Source organism: Pygocentrus nattereri, chromosome 6, assembly GCF_015220715.1.
Source record: "Pygocentrus nattereri isolate fPygNat1 chromosome 6, fPygNat1.pri, whole genome shotgun sequence".
In the NCBI taxonomy this organism is placed as follows: domain Eukaryota; kingdom Metazoa; phylum Chordata; class Actinopteri; order Characiformes; family Serrasalmidae; genus Pygocentrus; species Pygocentrus nattereri.
Genome location: NC_051216.1, coordinates 37,306,214 through 37,331,861, shown reverse-complemented (window position 1 = coordinate 37,331,861; position 25,648 = coordinate 37,306,214). Strand labels below are relative to the sequence as shown.

General features: G+C 37.8%; 1 protein-coding gene across 1 annotated transcript in view; it reads left to right on the top strand.

The window, feature by feature from the left end:
- Window positions 1-13,346, top strand: part of LOC108413041 (interferon alpha/beta receptor 1a-like) — a 39,516-nt gene extending 26,170 nt beyond the window's left edge. The window contains exons 6-7 of the mRNA XM_017685349.2: window positions 12,476-12,633; window positions 12,833-13,346. Coding sequence (XP_017540838.1) covers window positions 12,476-12,633; window positions 12,833-13,156 — 482 coding nt within the window. The 3' untranslated portion in view covers window positions 13,157-13,346. The remainder of the gene's footprint in view (window positions 1-12,475; window positions 12,634-12,832) is intronic.
- Window positions 13,347-25,648: the final 12,302 nt, after the last annotated feature.

The window sequence follows — 25,648 nt, the reverse complement described above, 5'->3', positions numbered from 1 at the left end:
ACTGTTATGAAGTATGATTCCCACAAGATGTAGAGTTTATAAGACTCTTTTATTTCTATGAATGATTTTAAGGCCCTCAAACTAAAGTGGTAACACATTTTCTATTCATAACACTTTCATGTGAAAATGAAGATAATGTTAAAATGAATTAAAAGACAATAAATGGAATTTTACAACTTTATTTATAGCAAACTCAAATTTCACAAATACTGCTCCAAGTCCCATCCTTAACCATATTTCTGACTGTAAAGGGCATCTAAAAACAAACACAATGTGCCTTGGAAAACACAAATATCTGTGCCTTTTACATTTTATGCCTGTATACTTGTCTTTTCTTGCCCAAAAAAAAAAAAAAACAGCATCAAGCTAATACAACTTCCAATGTCTTCCAAAACAAAGACACTGCTTAAGAAAACAAAAAGGTCCTTCTTATGAATATATGGCTGCTAAAACAAACAAAATAAAGCAGAATTACAAGCTCACGCTTCTTTATTTTTATTTCTATGAATGAACAATGGGTAAAAGCTCCCCTTTGCCCTTCATTTCAGTTATTTGTTTTTTGATGTCTGTAGTGAGCGCAGAATGGCATGTATCTGCGAATGCAGCAAGCTTTTGTCATTCCATGATGGAAGGCTGGCAAAAACATCTGGTGAGGCAATGCTGAGTTCTGTGATGGGTGCAGTATTGGCAACTGTGTTCCTGTCCACACCCAGGCAGTCAAAAGCTCTCTGTATTGACTTCCGGTCCGGCAAGATTTAAAATGGCAGCCTAAAGGGAGAGCTTCCCAATCGACGGACAATTTTCCCCCTGAAATTCAAGTCTTTTGTATATTTAAGTGATACAACTGCACAGGCAATGTCAGGGGGAAAGGGTTCTGCGAAGCAAAATCTTAAAATAGTGAATGAGGACAGTAACTTACGACCGGACTTGGAAACTCCGGTAGGAGCTAGCACAATGCAGCTAACAGGTGAACCTTCCCTTCGAGAAATGATGAAGGAGGTGATTAGCAGCCAACTGCGTGAAGCAGTCTCTGTTTTTCGAGACGAAATCAAAAAAGATGTACGGGCAGAACTGCTGGAAATGCAGAAGGACATGTGCCGAAAGCTGAAGGATGTTACGGAAGAACTCCACGACATTTCAACCAGAATGTCTGAGGCAGAACAGCGTGTAGGAGAATCCGAAACATGAAACATAGCGGTTAAGGAGGTTTTGCTACACACGCTGAAAGAGCAAAGAGGTCTGCAAAAGAGAATCACAGAACTGGAGGGTTTTTCGAGAAGAAATAACGTACGCATTTACGGAGTACCTGAAGGGGCAGAAGGTTCCTCGGTCCAGAAATTTCTGGAAGAACTGATGATACCGCTGCTACAAGACGATGCTACCCCGCTGGGGATTCAAAGAGCTCATCGTGCCTTGGCACCAAAACCACCGCAGGTGCTCCTCCAAGCTCCATAGTAGTGGGTTTCCTCCAGTTTGCGGTGAAAGAAAAGGTGCTGAGAGCGGCGTGGAAAGAACCCATCTATTGTCAGAACAAGCACATATTCTTTGACCACGATTACGCTAAGGAGGTTTTGAAGAAAAGACAGTAGTACGCCCCTATCAGGAAGGCATTGAAGGGTAAGGGGATCCGTTTTCAGACCCCCTTTCCTGCGTGACTGCGGGTCTTCTGGGAAGATGGAGTAACTACCTATGAAAACGCAGAAGAAGCGGCAAATGGCTTGGAAAAAAGGGGAGTACTGACTGAATTTTGCGCTAAACTCCAGCCCTCATCTCTTGAACACAAACTCGACAAGCTACTCCAGTGGTCTACCATAGAAGGCAAAAGCTCAAAACGCCGTCTAGCACGTCAGCAAAATGCACAGCAAGGAGACGCAAACATGCAAGGGGCAGCAATCCGAGAAAAACAGAGGTTTCCGAAGGGATCATAAGGACAATTGAGTGATGAGTACTATACTGAGAACTCATTATAATCCATTAATGTGAAAGTTACTAGAGATTCTGTTATCGCTTCGATTTACTATTTGGTCGATTGGGTACCCCCCCAACATTGTTTAGCCTCTAGGAGTGTTTCTCCTATCTAGCCATGCCTGTAGGGGATCCTACTTTCGGTTCTCCCCTGGTAAGGCAAAAGGGCATAACGGCCACTCGACATTGGAAATCCCACTTTCTTTTCTATTCAATGTTTTTGTTTTTGCACTGTTTTTGGTACATTATGCAGGCCAACTTCTGTATATAATTTTATCTTTCAATGGTTATGCATCGCCATCTTAACATAATATCCCTAAATGTTAATGGTTTAAGTAGTCCCATTAAAAGAGCAAAGATATTGTCCAAAATGAGGAAAGAGAAGATAGATGTAGTTATGTTGCAGGAGACACACCTAGGTAATGACTAACATGAAAAACTTAAAGTTTGGATATAGAAATACCTTTTTTCATCCTTCAAACAAGGCATACGGGGTGTTGCAATTCTGTTTTCTAACTCTGTTTATTTTGAGTGCACCTCAGAAATTAAGGATAAAGAAGGACGGTATATTTTTGTTAAAGGTAAAATTGAGAACAATGAGGTTACATTTTGTAACGTATATGCTCCACCTGGAGAGCGGTGGACCCTGTTTGACAAAATATTCAACTTAGTTGCTACTGAGACATCAGGAATATTGGTATGTGCTGGAGATTTTAATTTAATATTAAATCCAAAACTCGACAGTACCAACCAACAGAGGAGAAGCCCATTTAAGATGAAGATCAGGAAAGTTATGCAGGAGCTGGGATTAATAGACACGTGGCGAAATTTTAACCCATCACAGAGAGACTATACTTTCTATTCAGCACGACACCTTGAATACTCTAGATTGGATTTTTTTTTATATTTGGAGGGTTAAGGATTGTACTATAGGTAAGAAGGACTTATCAGATCACTGCGCAATTTACCTTACCCTCTCCTTGGATAGCCTAATTAAAAAGCATTTATGGAGACTCAATGTAGGGATATTAAACGAACCATCATTTATAGTATTTATTAAAAATGGGTTGGGGGTGTACCTGGAGCAGAACGATACAGACAACATTTCTCCCTCAATACTATGTGATGCTGCAAAAGCAGTGCTCCGAGGTCAAATAATATCAAGAATGTCATCAATAAAAAAAAATGAAATTGGCAAAAATAAACGAATTACAAACTACACTAAAGGACATAGAAAAGGAACATAGCCTAACTAAAGATTTAAAATTATTGCCCAAATTACATAAAATAAGACAAGAAATTAATGGAATTTATGATGGGGAAAAAACATAGATTCCTAAAGCAGAGATACTACGAGCAGGGACCAAAAGCTACTAAATTATTAGTCTGGAGACAATCAGTAAATAATATATCAAAGATAAAGGATCCAATAACTAAGAAAGTAACCTCTAAACCTGAAGATATCTTAAAGGCGTTTGAGACCTATTATCAGAAGTTATACACACAACCTGAAAATGCAGGGATGTGTCGATAAAAAAATTTCTTGATTCATTGAATCTCCCCACTATTGGTCAAGAACAGAACAATTTTTTAAATTCAGAAATCTCGTTAGAAGAACTTAATTCAGCTATAGGCAGACTGAAAGGGAACAAATCTCCCGGTACAGACGGGTACCCCTCAGAATGGTATAAAATATTTAAAGAACAGCTCTTTTACTTAGTTTTTTTAAATGGGTTTTAGCAAAAGGAGAGGTCCCCCCCTCATGGAATGAAGCGATTATATCAGTAATACCGAAGGAAGGTAAAAACAAAATGGATGTAATTATAGGCCAATTGCAGTCCTGAATATAGATTATAAATTATATGCTTCTATATTAGCTAAAAGACTACAAAAGATAATACCAGATTGAATAGATAACGACCAATCAGGCTTCATACAAAATAGACAAGCGCAAGACAACATCAGAAGGACGCTACACATTCTAGATCATATCAACCAGAGGAACTTAAAAGCGATAGTAATTAGTCTTGATGCTGAAAAGGCTTTTGACTCGGTTGGGTGAGGTTACCTTTATGAAGTATTGAGGAAATTTGGATTTAATGAATCAAGTATAAATTCCATTCGGACCTTGTATTCCTCACACACTGCAATAGTTAAGATAAATGGTTCCCTATCAGATCGAATTAAACTAGAAAGAGGAACACGCCAAGGGTGTGTGTTATCTCCCTCCTTATTTGCACTGTATGTTGAGCCTCTAAACTAATATAATAAACTAATCTCTAGATTTATATGGATTGCGAAACGTTCCAGGGTAAAATTCACAACATTACAGCTTTCTAAGAAAACGGGAGGTATGGCACTACCTATATTCAAGAATTATTTCATTGCTGCACAGTTGAGACCAATATTATGTTGGTGTAATACTAATTACCAATCCAAATGGAAAAATATTGAAACCAATTTGCTCAGCTTTCCCCTCCAAGCAGCCTTAAGTAGAGTAGAAATGATTAAATCTGCGGGAGTACAGCAGTGTCAGTGGGTTCGTGTGCCATTGAAGATCTGGTCAGATATAATAGATAAATTTAAGCTTCTTTCATGGCCAGGATATGACATTCACTTTGAACCTGCCCGTTATGATGGTAGATTTAAACAATGGGCTGCTAAAGGTATCTCTCCACTCTGTGTTATGTTGCAGAATAACAACCTAAAATCATTTGAAAATTTAAAATTGGAATTTAATCTGGAGAATCAAGATTTTTATAGGTATCTCCAGATTAGAAATTACTTTAGAGCAGAAGTTCTAAACTAAAAGCTCTAAAAGAAGTTCTAAAGCATCTAAAACAAAGCAGCTGCTGTTGGAGAAATTGTGGTGAAAAGGTTGCAGATCATACTTCTATCTTCTGGTCTTGTCCTGTACTACTTTTTTACTGGGAAGAAATAAGAGATACAATATCTGTAATCTTAGAGCTGGACATACCATATAACTGTACCACTTTGTACTTGGGGCTCATGCCTGGAGATTGGAGGGAGAAGGACAAGTATTTATTCTGAATCCTTACAGCAGCCAGCAAAAAAGCCATTACAAGGAAATGGCTGCAAACATCACCCCCAACTCTTTAGCAATGGATGGACGTAGTCAAAGAAATTCAGCACATGGAACGCATAACCCTATCTTTGAGGCTACAGAAGGAAAGGTCTTATAAACTTTGGAGTAAATGGGACAAATTTCTTAATAATAAAACAAAAGACTCAACATAAGGACTAATCCCTGACCAGATGTAGAACCACCGCCCCCCCCCCCCCCACTTTATTATTGTTATTGATTTTTTTTTCTTCTTTCTTCTCCCCCTCCCCCATTTTTGCTATAATTATAATTTGTGCCTGCCTGTTCCCTCAATGTACCAATAAAAATAAAGTAAAAAAAAAAAAAAAAAACCTCTCTGTATTGATCCAGCTTCCTTGTAATACTTTAGGGCCTTCTTGTACCTGCTTATCCCACCAGCCATGGTCTTCACTGCAAGTGAAAATAAAATTGTGTTAATATGTAAAGGAAATACCTTAATAATTACCTGTTTATAATAAATAAATAAGACTTAATTTGACAACTTCTGTAAGAAAGTAGGTCAAAGCAGCTGCAGGCTGCATTTTTTGGAGGTGATATTATCGATAACATCGATTTTTTTTTTTTTTTTTTTTTTTTTACTAACTTACTAACTACAAAATATCCTGCTAATTATTTTTAAATATCATCCAGGCCTTGTAAAAAGATGCAAGGCAGCCCTAAGGGGGAAAAACAAAAACAAAAATCTGACAGGAGAGTGTACATCCTTGGTAATGTTATTTATGAAACACGTAGGCTGTAACCTCATCTGTGTCATTGCTGTCTCATGAAGTCTTGTATTTATTCTGGATGTCAAAAGTCATCTAAACTCAGTTTCATTTAAGGCTAGCATGCAAACAAATAATTCATCTCAAGAGTTAGCCTTAAACGTTTGCAGCATCCTGCAATAAAATCCTTTAATGCTACTCTACCTTATAAGTTAACAGTTAGATCTTTCTCTTTTGATGTTGGCTTTGCTGGTGTTTTACAGATATCCCACTCCCTAGCAGGAACAGAGAAATAATCAAAATCATTAGCATAATCTGTAGCATCCATGGGCCTGCATGATGCGCATGCACGCAAAGGCGTGTTGGAAGGGGAGTCCAAGACCCAAAAATACTTGTTCTTGCATAATGCTTCTTTAAATAAATCGGGAATTCCAATGTTATATTTTTCATGAAAAATGCTGAAAGTATTTATTTTAAAGTAATAATTAAAACTATTTAGACTGCTATTGGTCATGTGATTTCTGACTAACTGCAAACTCAGAACTCAGAACTTATGAAATGGTAACACATTTTAACAAAGCTTGGTAAAGTTCATTAAAACAGGTATTTAATTGGCTTGTTAATCTGTTATGGTTTGTGAATGTTATTAACATTTGCTTTATTTGTCAAACAGTATTGTGTAAAATGCTTCTTACCAAGATCACCTTTAAAGCAAACATGTATGGTGACTTTGACATGTGCTTAGTACAGTCCTTCCATATTTGAACAAATATCTCAAACCAAAATAATTATTTTGCCTCAAAACAGACTAAGAAATGTTAAGAATGTTGTACACAAAATCTAAAGCATGTCACCATATGCATAATGGGCAAACTACTCAAACTCACTTCTCATCCATCTGTTGTCATAGTGGGATGACTCTTTTTTTGACTTGTGGTTTAGCCTCTTCATCAGATGACAGTGAAAAGTTGAAGGACTTTGAGTCAGACTCAAGTCAAAAGAGACTCTGAGTCAGAAGATATCTTTATGCTGGAAGGCATTGCTATAACAGAGACCAAGAATACAAAATCAATAATAATTGTGATAATACATTATTATTATTATTATTATTATTATTATTATTATTATTATTATGTGATTTTAAAAAATGTATTTCCAAAACAGTAACTTTACAGAAGAAGGCAAAAACTTTTATTTTATTTGAAGTATTTCTGCGCCGCTTCAAGCTAAATAAAATAGATACATTTTGCTGGTGTAGGATATTTTGTTTGTGTGCAATTACTTTCATTTTTTCAGTATAAAGCAAGTTTACTGCTCCCCTGGGCAAAGAAATACTGTAGCTGTTAACAATAGCTTGCTAGCTAGTGTAGTAGGTTTCCTGTCTAACATGGTACGTTTAGCCAATTACTGTTAAACCTACATATAAATGTGTATAACCTGTATCTCTGTTTGACATTACACTGATCTAAAGTCATCAGTAGATTAGAGATGTGTCTGTGCAAATGGCAATAACATACACGCATTGTATAACACCGCTAAGCATATTTTAAAAACATACTGACATGTATGCTGTATAACATGCATATCGGTTTCAACTATTTGACTCCCAAGGAGAAGGTGAAAAAGCTTTTTGGATAGAAGTGTATTGTTTTGAAGTTTACCTGATTTTATGACAAAGTGCATGTAATGATAACTTTCCACTGCTGAAATTGGTGAACCATTTTATATACAAGTTGATGTTGTTACAACCTAAATGGAATCACTGCAGTACTGGAAATTTTGAATAAGCAAACAAACAAAAGACTCAACACACCTGAACTTGAAGACTGGCCTTTCTCTAGTGTTGTCAGCTGGCTCTGTAGGAAGGCTTTAGCAGCTTGAAGCTCTTTAACCTTATCTTCAAGAAAAGAACATTGTCTTTTCAATCTCGACCTGGGCCTTCACTTTTTGCAGGTCCAGAACTGAATTTGGATAATCTGACATGGGAGAAATACTCAGGCTTACACATGGTCACAAGCTCAGTGAAATGCCCATAGCACTAATGGCAAAAAATAAAAGGCTATCGGTTAAGGTATTTCTGGACTGCAGTGTCAATAAATTAACTTTTCCATTGATATTTATTACAAAGACTAATAAGTGAGACAGGGAGCGAAGTAATTTTTGCATTTCCAGCACACAAACATTTTGTCTTAGCAAACAACTGGTCTGACTCGGTGGAACACTGTCCCACTGCAGCTCTCGGTTCAGCCTCAGGCTCAGCCGGTGCTGTGGCGGCTGTGGCCTATGCAGCGACGCTTTCGGGCCTCCATCTGCGACTGCTGTTTGAAATAAATAGCGTCACTTTCTTTCAATGTAATAAAGACTCTTTAAAAAGCGATACAGTAATATGATGTTTACTGTGATATACATATCCAAACACTGTCAAAATGAACAGTACTTATCGTAGCAAAGTAACGTTACTTGCATTCAAACAAAGTTAGCTAGGGTTAGCTAACCTAGCAGATGAAGTCAAAAGTCAAGCTAGCGATAAACATATAAGTGAAATTAGCAGGTCGACAGCCTGCTAACAACTCTTGTTTCTGTAGCTAGCTAGGTTAGCTAGATTACTTGCTATGTGGCCCTTTCCATTAACTGCTCAGCGTTGTCCATCACAATCTCTCAATTCTCTGAAACTTTAGCTCGCTGGACATCTGACCATCCCGATAGTCAGTGCATCATACGGGTCAGTGCAGTTCGCTTAGCCAACTAACGTTAGCTAAGCTAGCTTATCGGGCTCAATTATCTGAATAACTGTTTGAGCATAATAACATTTCGTTACCTCTGCGTAATATTATTTGTAGCTATCAATTGAATCACACGACAAATAAAAGTGTAAAAGAGCTTTAAAAATGCAGTGCACAGCGTACTTACATCTATCTTCAGTGCCTTTTTTCATGCCTTTTTGGGATGATTTGTGCTTGTTGCTGGTAAAGACTGTGTGGGTGGGTGGCGTCGCTAAAAGTGCATGTACATTGCACAGTATTAAAACGCTTACTAAACTGTCTTTAGTGCTGTATAGACACCTTCTTAATATGTATTTGACTAATTAAAGAGAATATTAAAAATATAGTTGTATTGCTCCTGTACTGCTGTTATGGCATTGGATTAGTTAACCAAAAGCTAGTCATTGTCATTATGTATTAGGAATATGTATTAGGATATCAAACAAATTAATCAGTTGGTACAACCTGTAAAAGGTACCACTTGTGAGCTTGATACTGCTTTTTCATTGCAAAGGCAAGAAATATACAGGCATAAAATGTATAAGGCACAGATATTTGTGTTTTCCAAGGCACATTGTGTTTGTTTTTAGATGCCCTTTACAGTCAGTAATATGGTTAAGGATTTGTGAAATTTGTGTGTTTGCTATAAATAAAGTTGTAATATTCCATTTATTGTCTTTTTATTTCATTTTAACATTATCTTCATTTTCACATGAAGGTGTTATGGATGGAAAATGTGTTACCACTTTAGTTTGTGGGCCTTAAAATCATTCATAGAACAGATATGTATTGTTCATAAATAGCCATCTGTCTTATAAACTCTACATCTTGTGGGAATCATACTTCATAACAGTGTTATAAATAAAGCAAATATCCATCACTTTAGTTTAAGGATATCAAATTCCTTTGTGAAGCCGACAAACATACTTCTTAACAGGTAAGCACTGTCCTGGTGACACTACTGCAAGACCAAGACTTCATATATGTGGTTTAAGAGAGAAGAAGAATGACATGAAGCAAAAGCAATACTTCATACATAAACTGTAAAAGCAACCTTTATGTATTTATCTCTGTCGTAATCTACCTTCTGATGTGATATAAAATTGCATCAATCACCCACGCCATGGAGGGAAGAGGGGGTGTTTTCCAGGCATATTTCACCTGACATCAATACAATGTCATCTTGAGAATGCTGACATAAATAGTTATGTATAGTGTTTTAAATATGTTTAGTGCTCTAAATATGTTCAACGTTTTTTCATATTATGTCAGTACAATGTCATTTATTTCATAAAACATCTTATGTCACGTTGCGAGAACCGGCATAAGCTCTTAATAAATGTTCAAGTACTGCTTCATAAACACATTATTCAGTGCTTATGAATGCGTTATGAAGCCCATATGTAGGTATCCTTCAAATAAAGTGTTACCGTTATACTGAATATTTGTAAATATGTTGCCTGAAGTCAGAGACATTGTTTATGATAGTATTGAAATCATGAGATCAGACCAAAAATACTTCAGAGGAATTTTTTTCCCCATTTTCAACCATTTTACCCATACCAACATGACATGTAAAGTTCAAGTCGTGAAGGTTATTCTTCTTTTGTATAGAAATAAATTGGCTATATTTACACTGCCCATATATCAGAGCCCCTGGTTCCTATGAACTGCACTGTAAAGAAATCTGACTGGCTAAGTCTCTCCATGCTTAATCTCACATTTTGACAAATCAGGGAGATCCTCATTTTATCTTTTTATAAAACTAGCCATGGTAATGGATTAAATATCATGTGATAGGGTTATTTAAGTTACATTAAGTGAGATTATTTTGATTATGATTTTGTTTATTGAAGGTAATGTTATTGAAGGTAAAGGCTTATGTTTCATATTAGTGGTCATGGATTAGTTTTTATAGCCCGTAAAAATGATCTTGTTTGTTTATTTTGGAAATTAATTTATTAATATTTAACTGAAATAAGTGGATCTGTTGCAGCCCAGTATATTTTTATGAGTCCATTTTATTTCTATTTTATTATTTTTTTTTTAATATATTTTTATGTGGAGGAGTTTACAACATATTACTGTCAAAATAATATAAACAGTTGATTTTTATTATTAGGATTGTTATTATTTATTTATTTTTAATTAAGCACATAGTAAATCTGCTTCGTTCAGCTTCCCTCGAAAAGAAATGTAAAAATGCAAAAAAAAAAAGATGTTTTAAGAAAGAAAATAAGTATTGTAAGTATTATTTTCACAAATATAAATTTAAGGGTTGAACTTCTGGAAGAAGGTAACTTGTAAATGATGATTTTTTAAAAAGATCAGCTTTCTCTATTATTGTCCTAGAAAAAAAATAGAAATATTAAAAATGTTTAAAATGACTCATAATTTAGGTGAATGCACCGTAAATGTATCCTAGACATTCACGTCATTCACGTGATTACAGTTTCAGTGGTTCAGCTCATTGTATCCTTGGAGCTTGCTACCAAGTCCACCAGTCAAAGTGTTTTTTGTGGGTGATTCTCAGGTTCATAATAAAAATCTTAAAGTAGCCAAGCAATATGACTAACACAGCTAATTAAAGTGAACTGTTTTTATAAGGTTTTTTTTAATGATAAAACAATAATTCTATTTAGTTATGCACATAGATATGGGACACATAAATGCTATATTGGTGGTAGAAGTGAATCATAAAAGCTAAATTTCAATGAGGACTTAAATTGTGGATTCTTTCTCATCAGTATACAGTGCACTGCAGGTGGGCTTCAGCCTGACTGGATAAATGTTGAACTCCAGTAACTGACGTGCTTAAAAGTATGATTTATAAAATGTAAACATTGTCATTTTTACGTTGATATTATGTCATGAGTGCAATAAGTATTTAAAGCCTGTTAGGTTCCCTAGTGCAGGGAGTAGTATGAAAAAGATTGCTGAAGTGTTTCAAGAAGTCAAAATAGACAACAGCCTACCTCTTTGAGGGGTCTTACATCAAAAATTGTGAACCACTGATTTTAGAACAACGTTTAAAGCTTAACTACTTACTCCTACAGCCCCTGCCCAACACAGCACAGTATTTGTACACAAGCTCTTCCCTTTATTGGTTAAAATGTGAGCTTATTTGTTAGCAATTAGCAATGTGAACATTTAATCATTTAGCTATTAATTGACAGATAAAATTGTTTGACCCAGTGCTATGAGTCAAAAAACTATTGTTCATTTTTACTAATCAGTTGCTATTTGGATAGAAATCGCCAAGTTTTGTTCTCTTTGAATGCCCAAGGAGGGTTTCTGGTACTCCAAATTGTTGCATGCAATTACACATTTCCACCAGAGAGGTCCAAATCTTACATAGTACAGCTTTAAAGAGGGACTTACCTTTAATATAACATATTTTCTCTGGTTTTATGATGAAACCGAAAAGTGCCTGGAATCGCAAAGTGTTCTAGAATTCTTTTGAGGTTTAAAGGATTAAAAAAGATGAATCAGTCATAAAATAGCTAGATTACTCGACAACCAGTATAATTGATACTGGCCGCCTTGCTTCTATGTTTTTACATTCTAAGCTATATGTGCAAAATTCACCCATTTGCTCCTCACAAAAGAGTGAAGGTTTTAAGAGTGCACTGCAAGCCAATGGAATGTTCTGTATTTGGGTAAACTTAATCAATAAATGTTGTGCTGTTTTGGTTGTTGAAAATTGGTTTAACTGTGAAACATGTCTGGTCACTTCCACACTGTGGCCTGGATTTGAATAATGCAGTCAAGGCAGTCAAGCCAGTCAGTTTCTATTGCCTATGTAAATGCATTATCTGCTTGTTCTCTCTATTAAATGTAAGGAAGATGTCTAGAAAAACATTTCCAAAAATGAGTGCAATTTGAGTTTTGAACTGTGTTGCATGCTTGTGTGGTTTCAGGTCAGATGTCTTATTGGCAGATCTTTCTGTATTTCCTGCTGTCACTGGCGCTGAGTTTCCTGTTTGTGCTCGGGCTGTTCTTTTGCTTTTTGAAGTCTTTTAAGGTCATCAAGAACACCTTCTACCCCTCTATCCCACTGCCCACCCACATACAAGAGGTACAGCAGCTTCATCTACAATTGTCAAGGATTATAGATATTAACAGAAATTTTAATAGACAGAATATTTTTTTCTGCCCAAACCAAGATTACACATGAATATGTGCATGTGTATATGTGTGTATATAGATGCTCATGTGCAACAGAAAAATAGGTCACACTTTCAGTCCAACATGTCAAACATGTTTTCTGTTTGTAGTACCTCTGCGACTCCCCTGGTTCAGACATGCCACACCTGCTGACCACAGATTCTGAAGTGGAGTTCTGCTGTGACCAGCTGGATGTCCTGACCTCTGATGCCCTGGTCAACAATGTCATCATGGAGATCCATGCCCCACCCCAGGATTCTGAGCAGGACAGCAGGAACTACAGTCGTCACAACAGCGGGGACTCAGGGGTCTACTCTGCAGAGGAGTCTGGTCAGAGCAGCCAGACCTTCAGAGGAGAAGAAGTGAAGTTGGAGAAAATGGGACTAATAAGCTTTCAAAAGGAGGGACGGGTGGAGTCAGATGTGCATGTTTAACGCAGCCAAACAAAACAGCCTCCAGATGAGATTAAAGTAGGCTTTTGTTTTGTTGTACTTTCTTCAAACCCCCTCCCCCAACAACCCTCCACCCCAAATCTGCTTTCTCCTGTGAGCTTAGAAGAAACGGAAAGGAAACGGAAACGGAAGAAAAGGAGGAGGTATGAGGATGTTTTGATCAGTCACTGGTTTTGAGATATATATATATATATATATATATATATATATATATATATATATATATATATATATATATATATATAAAAGAATGGGGTGGATTGTTGAATTTCTGTCATGTCTGTGACAATGAGGTGGCCATAGAAAAGAACGTTTTTGTTTTTTTTCGCTCCATGCTGTGAAATATGCATATGTTACACAACAGCTTATACAACATCTTAAGACATTTGTTCATTTATCCAAGCTTTACAGTATAAGGGATTGTCTGCTTACCCCTGAACAGAGTGATGCGTTTATCTGAGGGTCTATAGGTCAATTTGGTCAGTCATAGGCTACGTTTATACAGCAGGTAAAAGTGGCCCAAATCCGATCTTTTTCCTCATATGTGACATGGGCTACGTTTACACAGCAGGTTAAAGTGGCCCAAATCCGATTTTCTCCCCAAATCCGATTTTTTTTGTTTGTCTGTTCACACTATCTTTTAAATGTGATCTGTATGTGACATCAGTCTAAAAAGATCAGCTCCCAAACCGACCCGCATGCGCAAAAGAACAGAGCTTCACAAGGCATGCTCATCCAGCGGTAAACAGTCATGATGGCCAGAGAGCGCCAGTCACTCCTGGAGCTTCAGTTTCATCTTTGTCAGCATCACAGCATCACAACGATTAAAGTTCTAATGACTAACAGCAACACAGTGTGTTTGAGTTCGCCGTAAAAAGAGTGTGTTATTAGGCCACGGCCACTTCTTTGGTTCGTGTCCTCTTTAAACTGTTCTCTGGCGCTGCAGCCTCGGGCTCCTCCGGCTGCACTTGGCTGTTTCTTTCGAAACCTTTTTAAACTCGAAGTGGCTGCGATGAGTCTATTTCTATTTTTTGGCAGATTGGATACAGATCGGATTTCAGTACCACATATGAAAGCGTCTCAGATCGGAATTGAAAATGTTAGCTTCAATGCGTTTTTGGCTGTTCACACAGCCACACAGATGACACATCTGTATCACATATGAGGAAAAAAATCGGATTTGGGCCACGTTTACCTGCTGTGTAAACGTAGCCATAGATTTGCCATTTGTGTGGCTGTGTGAACAGCAAAAACCACATTGAATCTGACATTTTCGATTCCGATTTGAGACGCTTTCATATGTGGTACTAAAATCCGATCCTTATCCGATTTGCGGCAATGCGACTCAGTCTGAACAGCCAGATCGGAATTCATGCGACTTTTACATCAGTTCAATTTGACATTCATCATAATTTCGCGCTGCTGAGACTCATAACCATTTAGGCCGATGTTTCTGTACCAAAACATTAGAGGAGACTCATCGCGGCCACTCCGGGTTTGAAGTGGTTTTAAACAAAACTGCCGAGCGCGACCGGAGGAGCCCAAGGCTGCAGCGCCAGATAACAGCTTAAACAATCCTAGGACTCGAACCAAAGAAGTGACCGAATAAGAAAAGCACTTTTTTACGGCAAACTCGAACACACTGTGGGTGATGAGTTCTTAGTGAGCCTTCAGCGCTTGTCAGTGAAGGGCGTTCAGTGTCATTCATGTTGAGCTTTGGGTTTTATTTGAGTTTATTTGAGTTTTATTTTATAATTTTATTCCTTAGGGTGAGTTTTGTAAGTTAATTCAAAGTGATTGTCTTGCAGGGCAGTGATTTTTGGGTAGCGCCACAGACACATAAAAGATCAGACACATCACTTTTACTGATGTTCTCTGTTCATTCATTTTTAAATTGACATTTTTAAGTTGACTACTTTTTAGTGAGCATTTGAGCAGAAATAGTCAATAAAATTAAAAATCTATGAAAATGTTTGGAATATTTTGCTTTATGACCTGATATCTGTCCTGGAGTCTCTGTTCAGTTCAACTGCCTTCAGCTAAAGTTGTTTATATAAATGCATAAAGCTGTGCTTTACAAACCCCCAACAGCTCCTGTTCCGAGCTCAATCATTCTGAACAAAGCAACATGTGTACTTTTTATGCACTTTTTAGGTGCATTTAGCTAAAAATCATGCAATGTTCGATATGCAGAAGTTAGCTGCTTGGCATAGACCTACATGCTGCCACAGCCAGCTGTGCCAGTAAGAGATTTTTTTTTTATTATTTGTTTTTATTACCCTCAGTGCATACCTTCACTTGCCCAGGCTCTGACCACTCTGAATCACTGTAGTAGTGGATGAAATAGTTTTGATTCCTTTTGTGTTTGTATTTTAAACGGGTACTTTTTGAAATGTAGTGCTCAAGGTTAATGCCAAATATAATGATTGCTTTATACCATGAAACGGAGAAAATATGAAATGACTATGAAGCCATTACAACCCTACCGCGACAATTAACGTGGTGCAGACTACATGCATATATTACATATATTAAAAGCGTTTGGAGTTGTTTTGTAATCTCTAATAGACTTATGTTCTTTCTGATGCTGTATGAAACAGTGTTATCTAAAAACATGGACTAAAATATGGCCAGACTTGTCATGACTTATTTGTTACGTTTAACTTAAAAGGAAAATTTTGGTAATTTAATTAATTTCTTTGCAGAACTGTCTCCATGCCAAGTGCTTATCTCTTTTCTGCATGTGCTTCCAGACTGCTGTGGTGCCTTTTTTGGTACTGGCTGTAGTTCTCCTCAAGCTATAACAGTTCTGACAGTGCTTTTGGGTTCCAGCCAAATGCTCTCACAACACAACAGCTCTCAAGGCTGCAAAGCTGCTACTCACGTTAATTGTGACAGTGAACAAACAATACTGATTAGTGTCTGAAAGCTGAAAATTGATAAGCAGACTGATCTGTGGTAGCAAATATGGTATGCTCTAATACAAATGCTATTTAGTTATTGATCCAAGTTTTCAGTTGCTAGGACAAGAGCACTGTAGCACAGGTGATTTTTTTTGTTTGTTTTTGTTTTTTTTCTCTTCTCTTTTCTCCTGTATGTATAAAATATGATGTCTGTGATTTACTGTAACAGAATATATCTTAGTAGCTTGGTAACGTTGCTGTCCTGAACAGAAATTCCTGCAAAATTAGTGTTAAGATGTAAACAAAGTCATTCAGAGTGTTTAGGTGTAAAATGCCCTGTTAACAGTGGACATAATAGGAACCAGACATCCAGCTCTAAAAGCTTCTTCACAGAAAGTTTACATGAAATGGTTCTGAATACGCTGCCTGATGTCTTGACACATTGCTTTTTGGTAGTTTTGAGAAGATTTTGGCCTAAAACATATTTTAATTAATTCATGGCATAGAGAAAGGTGAAATAGTCCCCAAAAAAACTTATTTCAGACTTCCTACCATTTTACCATCATCAACACTCTGTATGAATTCATATGTAGGTTCATTGTTTTTTTGGTGTTTTAGACATGGTGACCCCTGGTTCCTATAACCACTACTGTAAAGAAAGAGTCTCTACAATGAACCATTTCACTTTGAATGATTCTGTTTACATCTCAAACACTGAATTATGGAGCAAGTTTGAGAATTCACAAATAAGCTGGCTTTTGCCTGCTATATTTCTTCATAAAAAAGGCCAGTTAACTAGCATTTTCTGTTTGTCTTGCCTTTTTCTGAGCTGAAATGGCATTGTCTGTACTTTTTGTTGTATAATTGTATTGTAATTATTTTTTAATTATATTCAAAGCAAAAAAGGAAAATGGATGAACCTTAAAAAATTTGATATTGTCATCTATCAGAAGTCAAGTTGTGTGTCCTTGTACGTGTTTTACAGTCATATCAAATTTTGAGGCTGTTTTGAAACTGTTTGGTTCATATGATTCTTATAGAATCTGAAGCTGATAATTTCTTTAATAACGTTATCATTTTTGTCTTTAATCTACTTTAGAATTTTGTCTCCTGTGATGCATTATAAAGCTCAGTATAGCACTTATGTTTTCTGCATTAGTCCCAAACTATCAGAATGTTTTATGTAAAAACAATTTTTATATTAATTGTTTATCTTCTACATGAAGATTGAAGTGAAATGTTTATGATTCTTAATTGTGAAGATCAAGTAAACTGTAAGATGATTTGGAATGCAGAAAATTGTCATCTTGAAGGAACAGTGCTGCACAAAGACAATTGCATGATTCTGGCTGGATCTGCATCTCTTCAAAGTGACCGTTTGTTTTATGCCTTTTTACTATCCATCCTGGAAATGATTTGGTGGAAAATGGTAGTCATATTTGTCTTGCAGTGCCATAAGGGTTGAGGTCATTTTGTAGACCACAGACTGTTGAGCTGGAATGTAAAATAAAGAAAATACAGTCAAAATAATACTGCTTACTATCTGTCTTTAGTATTGCCATTTTCCTCTTCAGCAGCTGTAAACATAAAAGTATCACTGGGTGCTGCAGCATTGCTGCTCTCTAGGGGAGAGACTGATGCTATGAGTGTTTTTATTAATCTAGGTGTTCATGTAGTCCAACAAAATTATTTTGGATAAAATAATGTAGGCCAATATTTAAACACTTATTTGATTTACCAGAGTGTAAATGCATTTACAGTTTGGGCAGGTGTGTCTAGTCAATGCAGAACTGGCCTACACTTTGTGAATGGTACAGTGACAAGCCCATACTACTTGAATAACATCATTAATCCAGTCATTGTGCCTTTGCATGAACAACACAGGCCTAATTTAATCTTCATGGTTGACGATGCTCCAGGTCATCAAGGTCACATCATTAAGGAACAGCTGCTGGAGACTGGGGTATCTCAAATGGAGTGGCCTTTACTTTCTCCAGACCTGAATCCCATAGAAAACCTATGGAATCAGCTAAGTCACCATGTAGAGGCTCGTAACTCTGTACCACAGAAACTCAATGACTCAATGAGAGGGCTGCTCTTCAAGAAGAATGGGGTGCCATGCCTCAGCAGACAATGAGTTGACTTGTGAACAGCATGAGACAGCGTTGTGAATCTGTAATTGATACTCAGGGGCACATGACAAGTTATTGAGACATTGACGTTTTTGTTAGGGTATACCCACCACTGTTATTGGCTTTTGTTTCAATAAGTTGTTTGACATGAGGAAATCACCATTGCATGCTTCTACTTAAATGCCCTACTTTCATGATATAATATCACTGTAGCGTGAACTTTTGATGTTTTCCATAAATTTCACCTGAAAGCCAAATATCCTTATGTTATGTATAGGAAGATGGATCACCATACATAGCAATTTAATCACAGTACTACTGTTTAATGTAAATTGTGCAGCCCTACTACATATAATATTCATTATAAAGGATGTGTTATGTTGCAAAGCTTTTGGGAAATCTTTTCTTCACAGCTTCAGTTGCAGGCTTAAGCCATTTGCTCAAGAAATGGTTCTACCAAAAAAGCCTAATTTTCCCAACTTTCCCCTCAAATGTTTGTTGTTTTTTTGTCCCCCCAAAATTGAATTTTTGCTGTGGCATTACAAGGCTAGGCAAACAAGTAATGGAATCTTATTTGCCACACATTAGCATCATGGTTTTATCTAAAAATTTGATAAATGTTCAGAATTTGGGATGTATTTTTCTCCTTTTATTTTATACTCAGAAACTATATAAGTCTATTTGACATGACACATTATTTAGGCATGCAGATGGCAAAGATGCAGGCTGTTGAGGAATAATCGTCCATTAGGTACATTAACCTTGTAGCTCCAGTGCTAAAGCTAAAGAATGAGACTTCAGACACCAAAAGTGTCTTGGCTGATTTGTCTCGTTTGTGGTAAGGGAGGAATATATTGAGTAGCAAGAGGGCCACTGTTGGCCTGCTGATGGCAAAGCTGATGGCCTAACGGCTTTTTCCTCAGGTTGACCCACTGTTGGTTAAACAGAGTATTAGACAAAATGCCATTTTTCATCTTTTATTTTCCATTCACTGTCCAATTTACTAATTTCTCCTCCGTTTCTTTCTTTTGTTATTCTTCATAAATTTAGCAAATACTTTTACCAGTAATATCATAAATAAAGCCAGGTATCGAGCTTTAATCAATATAGCACAGTGTCAACAGCGGCAACAACATTTTCAACAAAATCAAGCGTAGTCATTAATTTTTTCTCTCAGTTGTTTGTAATATTTGTCTTAGTTTATTTTCCAAAATAAAAGGTTGTGTGCATTTCTGAAGACAGTTCAAACCTTGTCAGACCTTGTATGCAGGACATTAATCTTGAGCTTTTATTAAGCCTAATCTCTTTTTAGCAGGTGTTTTATTTTTATTGGCAGAACTATGATATGCAGTGTTTTTCCAAAGATATTTGAATCAGTCATTTACCCGGATTTTCTATATCACCAGATTCTACAGCAGCAGACTGACAGATCTTGCAGTAAAGCCTTTTGTCCTGGTTTGCTGCTCCATAAAATTCTACAGTACATAAATCAAAGTTTTGTGACTGTTTACCTAATATTAAAAGAGACCCATTCTACTTTTCCAGATTTCCATTTTTGTCTGTGTTATATAGCTACACCAGAGGGAGTACAACTCTACCACAGAAACCACCTTTCTCAGCTGCCTTGTTTTTTTAGGCCTTTTCCTTTGTTACAAGATGACGCAACACAGTCTCCTAACACAATCCTTATTGCCCTCCTTATTGCATGCCTCCCAGCAAGCTTGGCATGCACACAAGGGACACTCCTGGATGTCAGGAGGAATTTGTTCAGCTATGCCATATCAAGAAAATCCCAACTGAACTCTGGCTCAAATCATTCCAGCAGATCTGATGCCTTTGAGAAAATAGCCACATCAGTGTTTACAGTTGCTCAGAGGAAAAGGGCCTGTCTACTGACTGTAATACAAGGGAGGAGCATGTAAGGGCAGAACTGCAGTCATGAGCTGACCAATCAGAGCACACTGGGCTGGTCAGGAAGATTGCTTAAAGACACATGATCTGTAACAAAGTGTTTCTGATGGATGGTGAATTGAAATGTACAGTATGATAAAAATAATGTTTTTGGAACACTGAACCATACACCCAAAAAATAAAATTGAAATGAGAACACAATATTCTGTGTGGTAGTTTGTTTCATTTTTGCATATGATGTCACATAAACTCACACAGACTGTACAAATAGGTCAGCTTTATGTTTGAAATATTTCCATATATATCTCTGCTTACAGCTAGCCATTTGTGATCTCCAAATGTGAGATCAATGACACAATATGTAAGTCAAATATAATCTATCATTCTGTTTCATAAACTAGTGCAGTGTTCCTGTTTGCCTTGTATTAAGGGTAAATTCTTAATAAAAAAGTCTTGTAGAAATATCCATTTTTTTAAAACCATTTTTCTCTTTTCTTTGTTGAACTGAATGACTTTAAAAAAGAGAAGCAATCCAATAGTAATTAAAAGTAATCAGATTGCATTACTTTATTGGTGAAATATTTTGGTTTAGGTTATAATTACCTTTTTTTCACAGGTAAATGTTTAATGGAATACCTTTTTAATGTAATCCTCCCAGCCCTGCAAATACATTTTAAAAAGTCAATAGTTCAAAGACAATAGAGTTGGACTTTTCCTTTGTGAAGACTTTGTTGGATTGTTTACTTTATACAATGCTATATGTTACAATGTGGCTATGATTATAGCTTAGTACACATATTCTAGCATTCTAGCAACAACAGAGGAGTAGAGGTCAGTGTGGATGGGGCCAACAAACTAAATCTGTTCTTTAACAGATTTGACACGGCAGGCTCTGTCCCCCCCAGCCTGGCTCCTCTGCTGCCAGTCCTCAGCAGACCATACCACTCATCCCCCCTCCCCCTCCTGATAGCCTGCCCCCCTCTTGTGACAGCCCATATCACACCTCCATCCCTCCCCCACCCACCACCTCTACAGTGTGTCTCACTGCTGACCAGGTGAGAAGACAACTGAAGAGACTCCACACAAACAAGGCTGCAGGCCCTGATGGGGTTCCACCCAGGGTGCTTAACACTAGAAGTCCCAGAGATTTCAACCTACCCCCTGAAGTCCTGAAAGTGGGTCAAAAGACCCTTAGTCCAAACTGATGACTCTGATGGCTCCAATTAGCATCCTTTCATTTGTAAATGTGGCCATTACCTGAGGAATCTGCAAGGGGACCCAAAGCCTGCCTACACACAAACACCTCTCATCCCCCTCTGCCCAAATTCTACAGACAGGCCTGAGTGAGCTTGTTTCAAGAAACATACAGGAATTGGCAGCAAGATTATTCACAGGAAAAAAAATCTTACAACATCAATAGACACACTGCAGTTTACTTATATGCATTTCTTACTTTATATCCTTTAATTCTATTTATTTCATATCTTAGTCCTTAGTCAAAAACATGAAAAAATATATCTCATTCTCATTCCTTTCTTTTTATTTTCTCTTTGTCGTCCAATACGTTTTTTTTATTACTCAACATATTTTATGCTCACATATTCTTTCCCCTTTTGTTCTTTTCTTTTCTTTTTCTTTTCTTCACAAAAAATACAAGGTTTTGTCTATTCATTCTTTTAATTTTTTAATTTTACCTTTTTCTTCACCTGCTTTTTCTTCTCCTGTTCTTCCCTTCCATTTCCTTCTTTCTTTTCTCTACATTGTTACATGTATGTATATATGAATATTATTTGAAAACTGTTTGACCATGCTGGCTAGCAAAATAAGCTGGCCAATAATAATTTATGCTGACTAATAAAAAAAAGCAGGTGAAGAAAAAGTTAAAAATAAAAATGTAAAAGAATAAATAGACAAAACCTTTTATTTATTTATTTTTTTGAAGAAAAGAAGGATAAGGATGAAAACTGTTTGACCATGCTGGCTAGCAAAATACAAAAACATAGATTAGCTGGGGGTAGGTTGAATAGTGTGTTACCTGCAAGCCTATGCATGCCAAAAGAGGACTGATAGTGCTCTAATGGTTAGGTAGAAGGAGGGGGCATGTCCTGAGCATGGTGGCATGGTGGTGCACATTGTGAACAAATTAAAGTTGATTTAAATTAGTTGAATCTTAAAAAGTTGATCTTTTTTTTTCAATTGGTTTGGCTCATTTCTTGAAACCGAGGTGACATTCTCAAAACACCATGTGAAACACAGCTCAAGACACTTTTTTGGGGCATTTTGAGGGAACTGACAATTTGTATAAAACACATTTTGTTTTGAAGCATACATAAAGTGTATGGGGGAGATGTGACCTTTCGCTGCTGATCTGTGATGTTGTGCTGCATTATACAGGTAATTTTGCCAAAAGTACATATAGTTTGCAAAACATACAATCTGTTTCAAGAAATATGCAAAAGTTTTTAAAAAAGATGTGGAAGAAGTGGGTTCAAAATGACAGTTTAGAAAAAGAAAACAAATTAATTGTGTTGATCCACCTAAACCTCTTGCAAACCTTGCAGGGTGTAAGCAAAAGAATGTAAGTTGCTCCTGAATGTCTGTCCACCCCCCAGCTGCATTGTTGTGCAGGGGACATGCATAAGGTTGCTAACACCTTAGCAAATTTGCATGCAGCCTTTTGTGCTGTGGGGGATAAATAGGAATAAAGAAGCAGAAACAAAATGCAGAGAAGGTTCACCACTCAACAGGCATTGGAACGGATCCTGAGTAACACCAACCCTTGTGAATCAGATGGAGAAGACATAGTCCTTCAACTGGACTCTGAGCTGTCTTCAGGTTAGATTTCTCAAATTACCTATTTCCATTTTCTGACTATCTTTTTTATTTAGAACCAAAACAAAATGTTAAAATTTTAATTATTTATCTTGCAGATGAGGAAACTCCTCCTCTACTAAAAAAGAGAGCTCGGTTGGCGAGTGAGCCGACAGAGACCACAAAAGATGGTACAGTGTGGCGTGAAGAACAAGTGGGGAAACGTCTCCATTTCACCCCAATAGAACCGTACCCTACAGATGGAGAGCCAAGAGCTAGTGTCCGGAGTCGCCTTCAGAGCTTCCTCTGTTTTATCACTCTTGACATGCTTCGTAGCATTCAAGAATGGACGACACAACATGCACGTCATACGGAGCAGGTGGATTGGTTCATGGATCTCCCAGAACTAATGGCATTTATTTCAGTCATTATCTTGAGGGGGGTGACCAAGGTTCCATCACTACGTGACAGCTGGTCAGCAAACCTTGCAAACCCAAGGATCATTGCAACTATGGCCCGAAACCGCTTCCAAGACATCATGCAACACCTACGCTTTGATGACATGTTCACACGCAGTGAGCGAGCAGAGACCGATAAGTTTGCTGCAATCTCTGACTCGCTGCTGTTTTCTGCAATACAGTGTAACAAAACCAGACAAGTTTGGTATTAAGTTTTGGGTGGCTTGCGACTTGAAATCAAAGTACATCTGTAATGTCCTCCCATATCTTGGCAAGGACCCCAGTCGTCCCAACGGGGAGAGACTGTCCGAGACTGTAGTGATGAGGCTGATGGAACCATTCATGGACAAGGGCAGAACTGTAACCACGGACAATTTCTTTACATCACTCTCACTTGCACAACGACTGCTTAGCCGGAAAATCACTATCCTCGGCACAGTCGAGGATAGTGAGATGTGTCGACTGCTACAAATACACGTGTGGCAAATGTACCAGGGACATACCCTGGCAGTGCCAGGTATGTTCTGACAGTGCAGAAAGACTGCTGAGTGAGTGCTGAAATGCTAGCCACACAAGGAAATGCCACTCACACACACTCAGCCCCCCACTGCAGACTATTGTAAATATGTGTGGAATTGTTTTATTCCTTGTATTTTTTGTATTATTTTTAATAACAAAAATAAAAAGCATGGAAACAAATAAGAGTTGTTCTTAAATTTTTCACGCTGAAATTTCAGTCCTCTTGACACAAATGTCATTACTCACAGCTGTACCTTGCTGTAAAATTTCTAATTCTCTATTTAAAATAAAAAAAAATAAATCATTCATTGTTTGCTTTTTTGCTCAAATAAAACTAAACTAAATACAAAATGTATAATCTTTATATTATCAAATACAATAAACTGAATAGAACTAACTAGAAACTAAATAGCTAAACTCAATGGCAAACCTCCTGTGGTGCGCCAGTAATGGCCTTATTTACAGAACAAAAGACGGTGATTATAGGATGTTAGCTAAAATCCTTCAGGTCACTCGACCCGTCTCTAGGTTCCAGAGGTAGAAATGTTAAATGACCCCTCTCTGGGACTTCTAGTGTTAAAGCCTGTGCCACCCAACTTTGTGGAATACTTCAACATGTCTTCAACTTGAGCCTGAGTCTCCAGAGGGTCCCCATGATGTGGAAGACATCCTACATTGTTCCTGTCCCAAAGACGCCATGACCCAGTGACGCCAAGGACTACAGGCCAGTGGCACTGACGTCTCATGTCATGAAGACCATGGAGAGGCTTGTCTTGGATCAGCTCCGACCCATAGTCCAGCCTTTTCTAGATCCCCTCCAGTTTGCCTATCAGCCCCGCCTGGGAGTTGAAGATGCCATCATCTACCTGCTCAACCGAGTTTATTCTCACCTGGATAAGCCAGCCAGCTCTGTGAGGGTCATGTTTTTTGACTTGTCCAGCACATTTAACACCGTCTGGCCCGCTCTTCTGGGTGATAAGCTCACAGTGATGCAGGTAGATGCCCCCCTTGTTGACTACCTGACTGGCAGACCACAGTACGTATGCCTGTAGCACTGTGTGTCGGACAGAGTGGTCAGCAACACTGGAGTCCCACAAGGTACTGTCCTCTCTCCCTTCCTCTTCACCCTCTACACCACGGACTTCAGCTACGGCACAGAGACTTGCCACCTTCAGAAGTTTTCTGATGACTCTGCAATAGTTGGATGTATCAGCAAGGGTGAAGAGGATGAGTACAGGGCGACGGTGAAGGACTTTGTCGCATGGTGCGAGCGGAACCACCTGCAGCTCAATGTGACAAAGACAAAGGAACTGGTGGTGGACCTGAGGAGGCACAAGGCATCGGTGACCCCTGTGTCATCGCTGACACTGTGGATGATTACAAATATCTGGGTGTGTATATTGACAATAAACTGGAGTGGGCTAAGAACACTGACGCCCTCTACAGGAAGGGCCAAAGTCGTCTCTATTTTCTGAGCAGACTGAGGGTGGCAGATGCCAACAGACTCAACAAATTGGTCCGCAAGGCCGGCGATGTTGTGAGTGTGGAGCTGGACTCGCTGTCGGGGAGGAGGATGCTGTCTAAATTGCAGGCCATTATGAACAATGGCTCCCACCCACTCTACGACACGGTGATGAGACACAAGAGCTCATTCAGCTCAAGACTCACTCTACCAAAATGCACCACAGAGCGCCACAGGAAGTCATTCTTACCTGTGGCCATCAAACTCTATAACTCCTC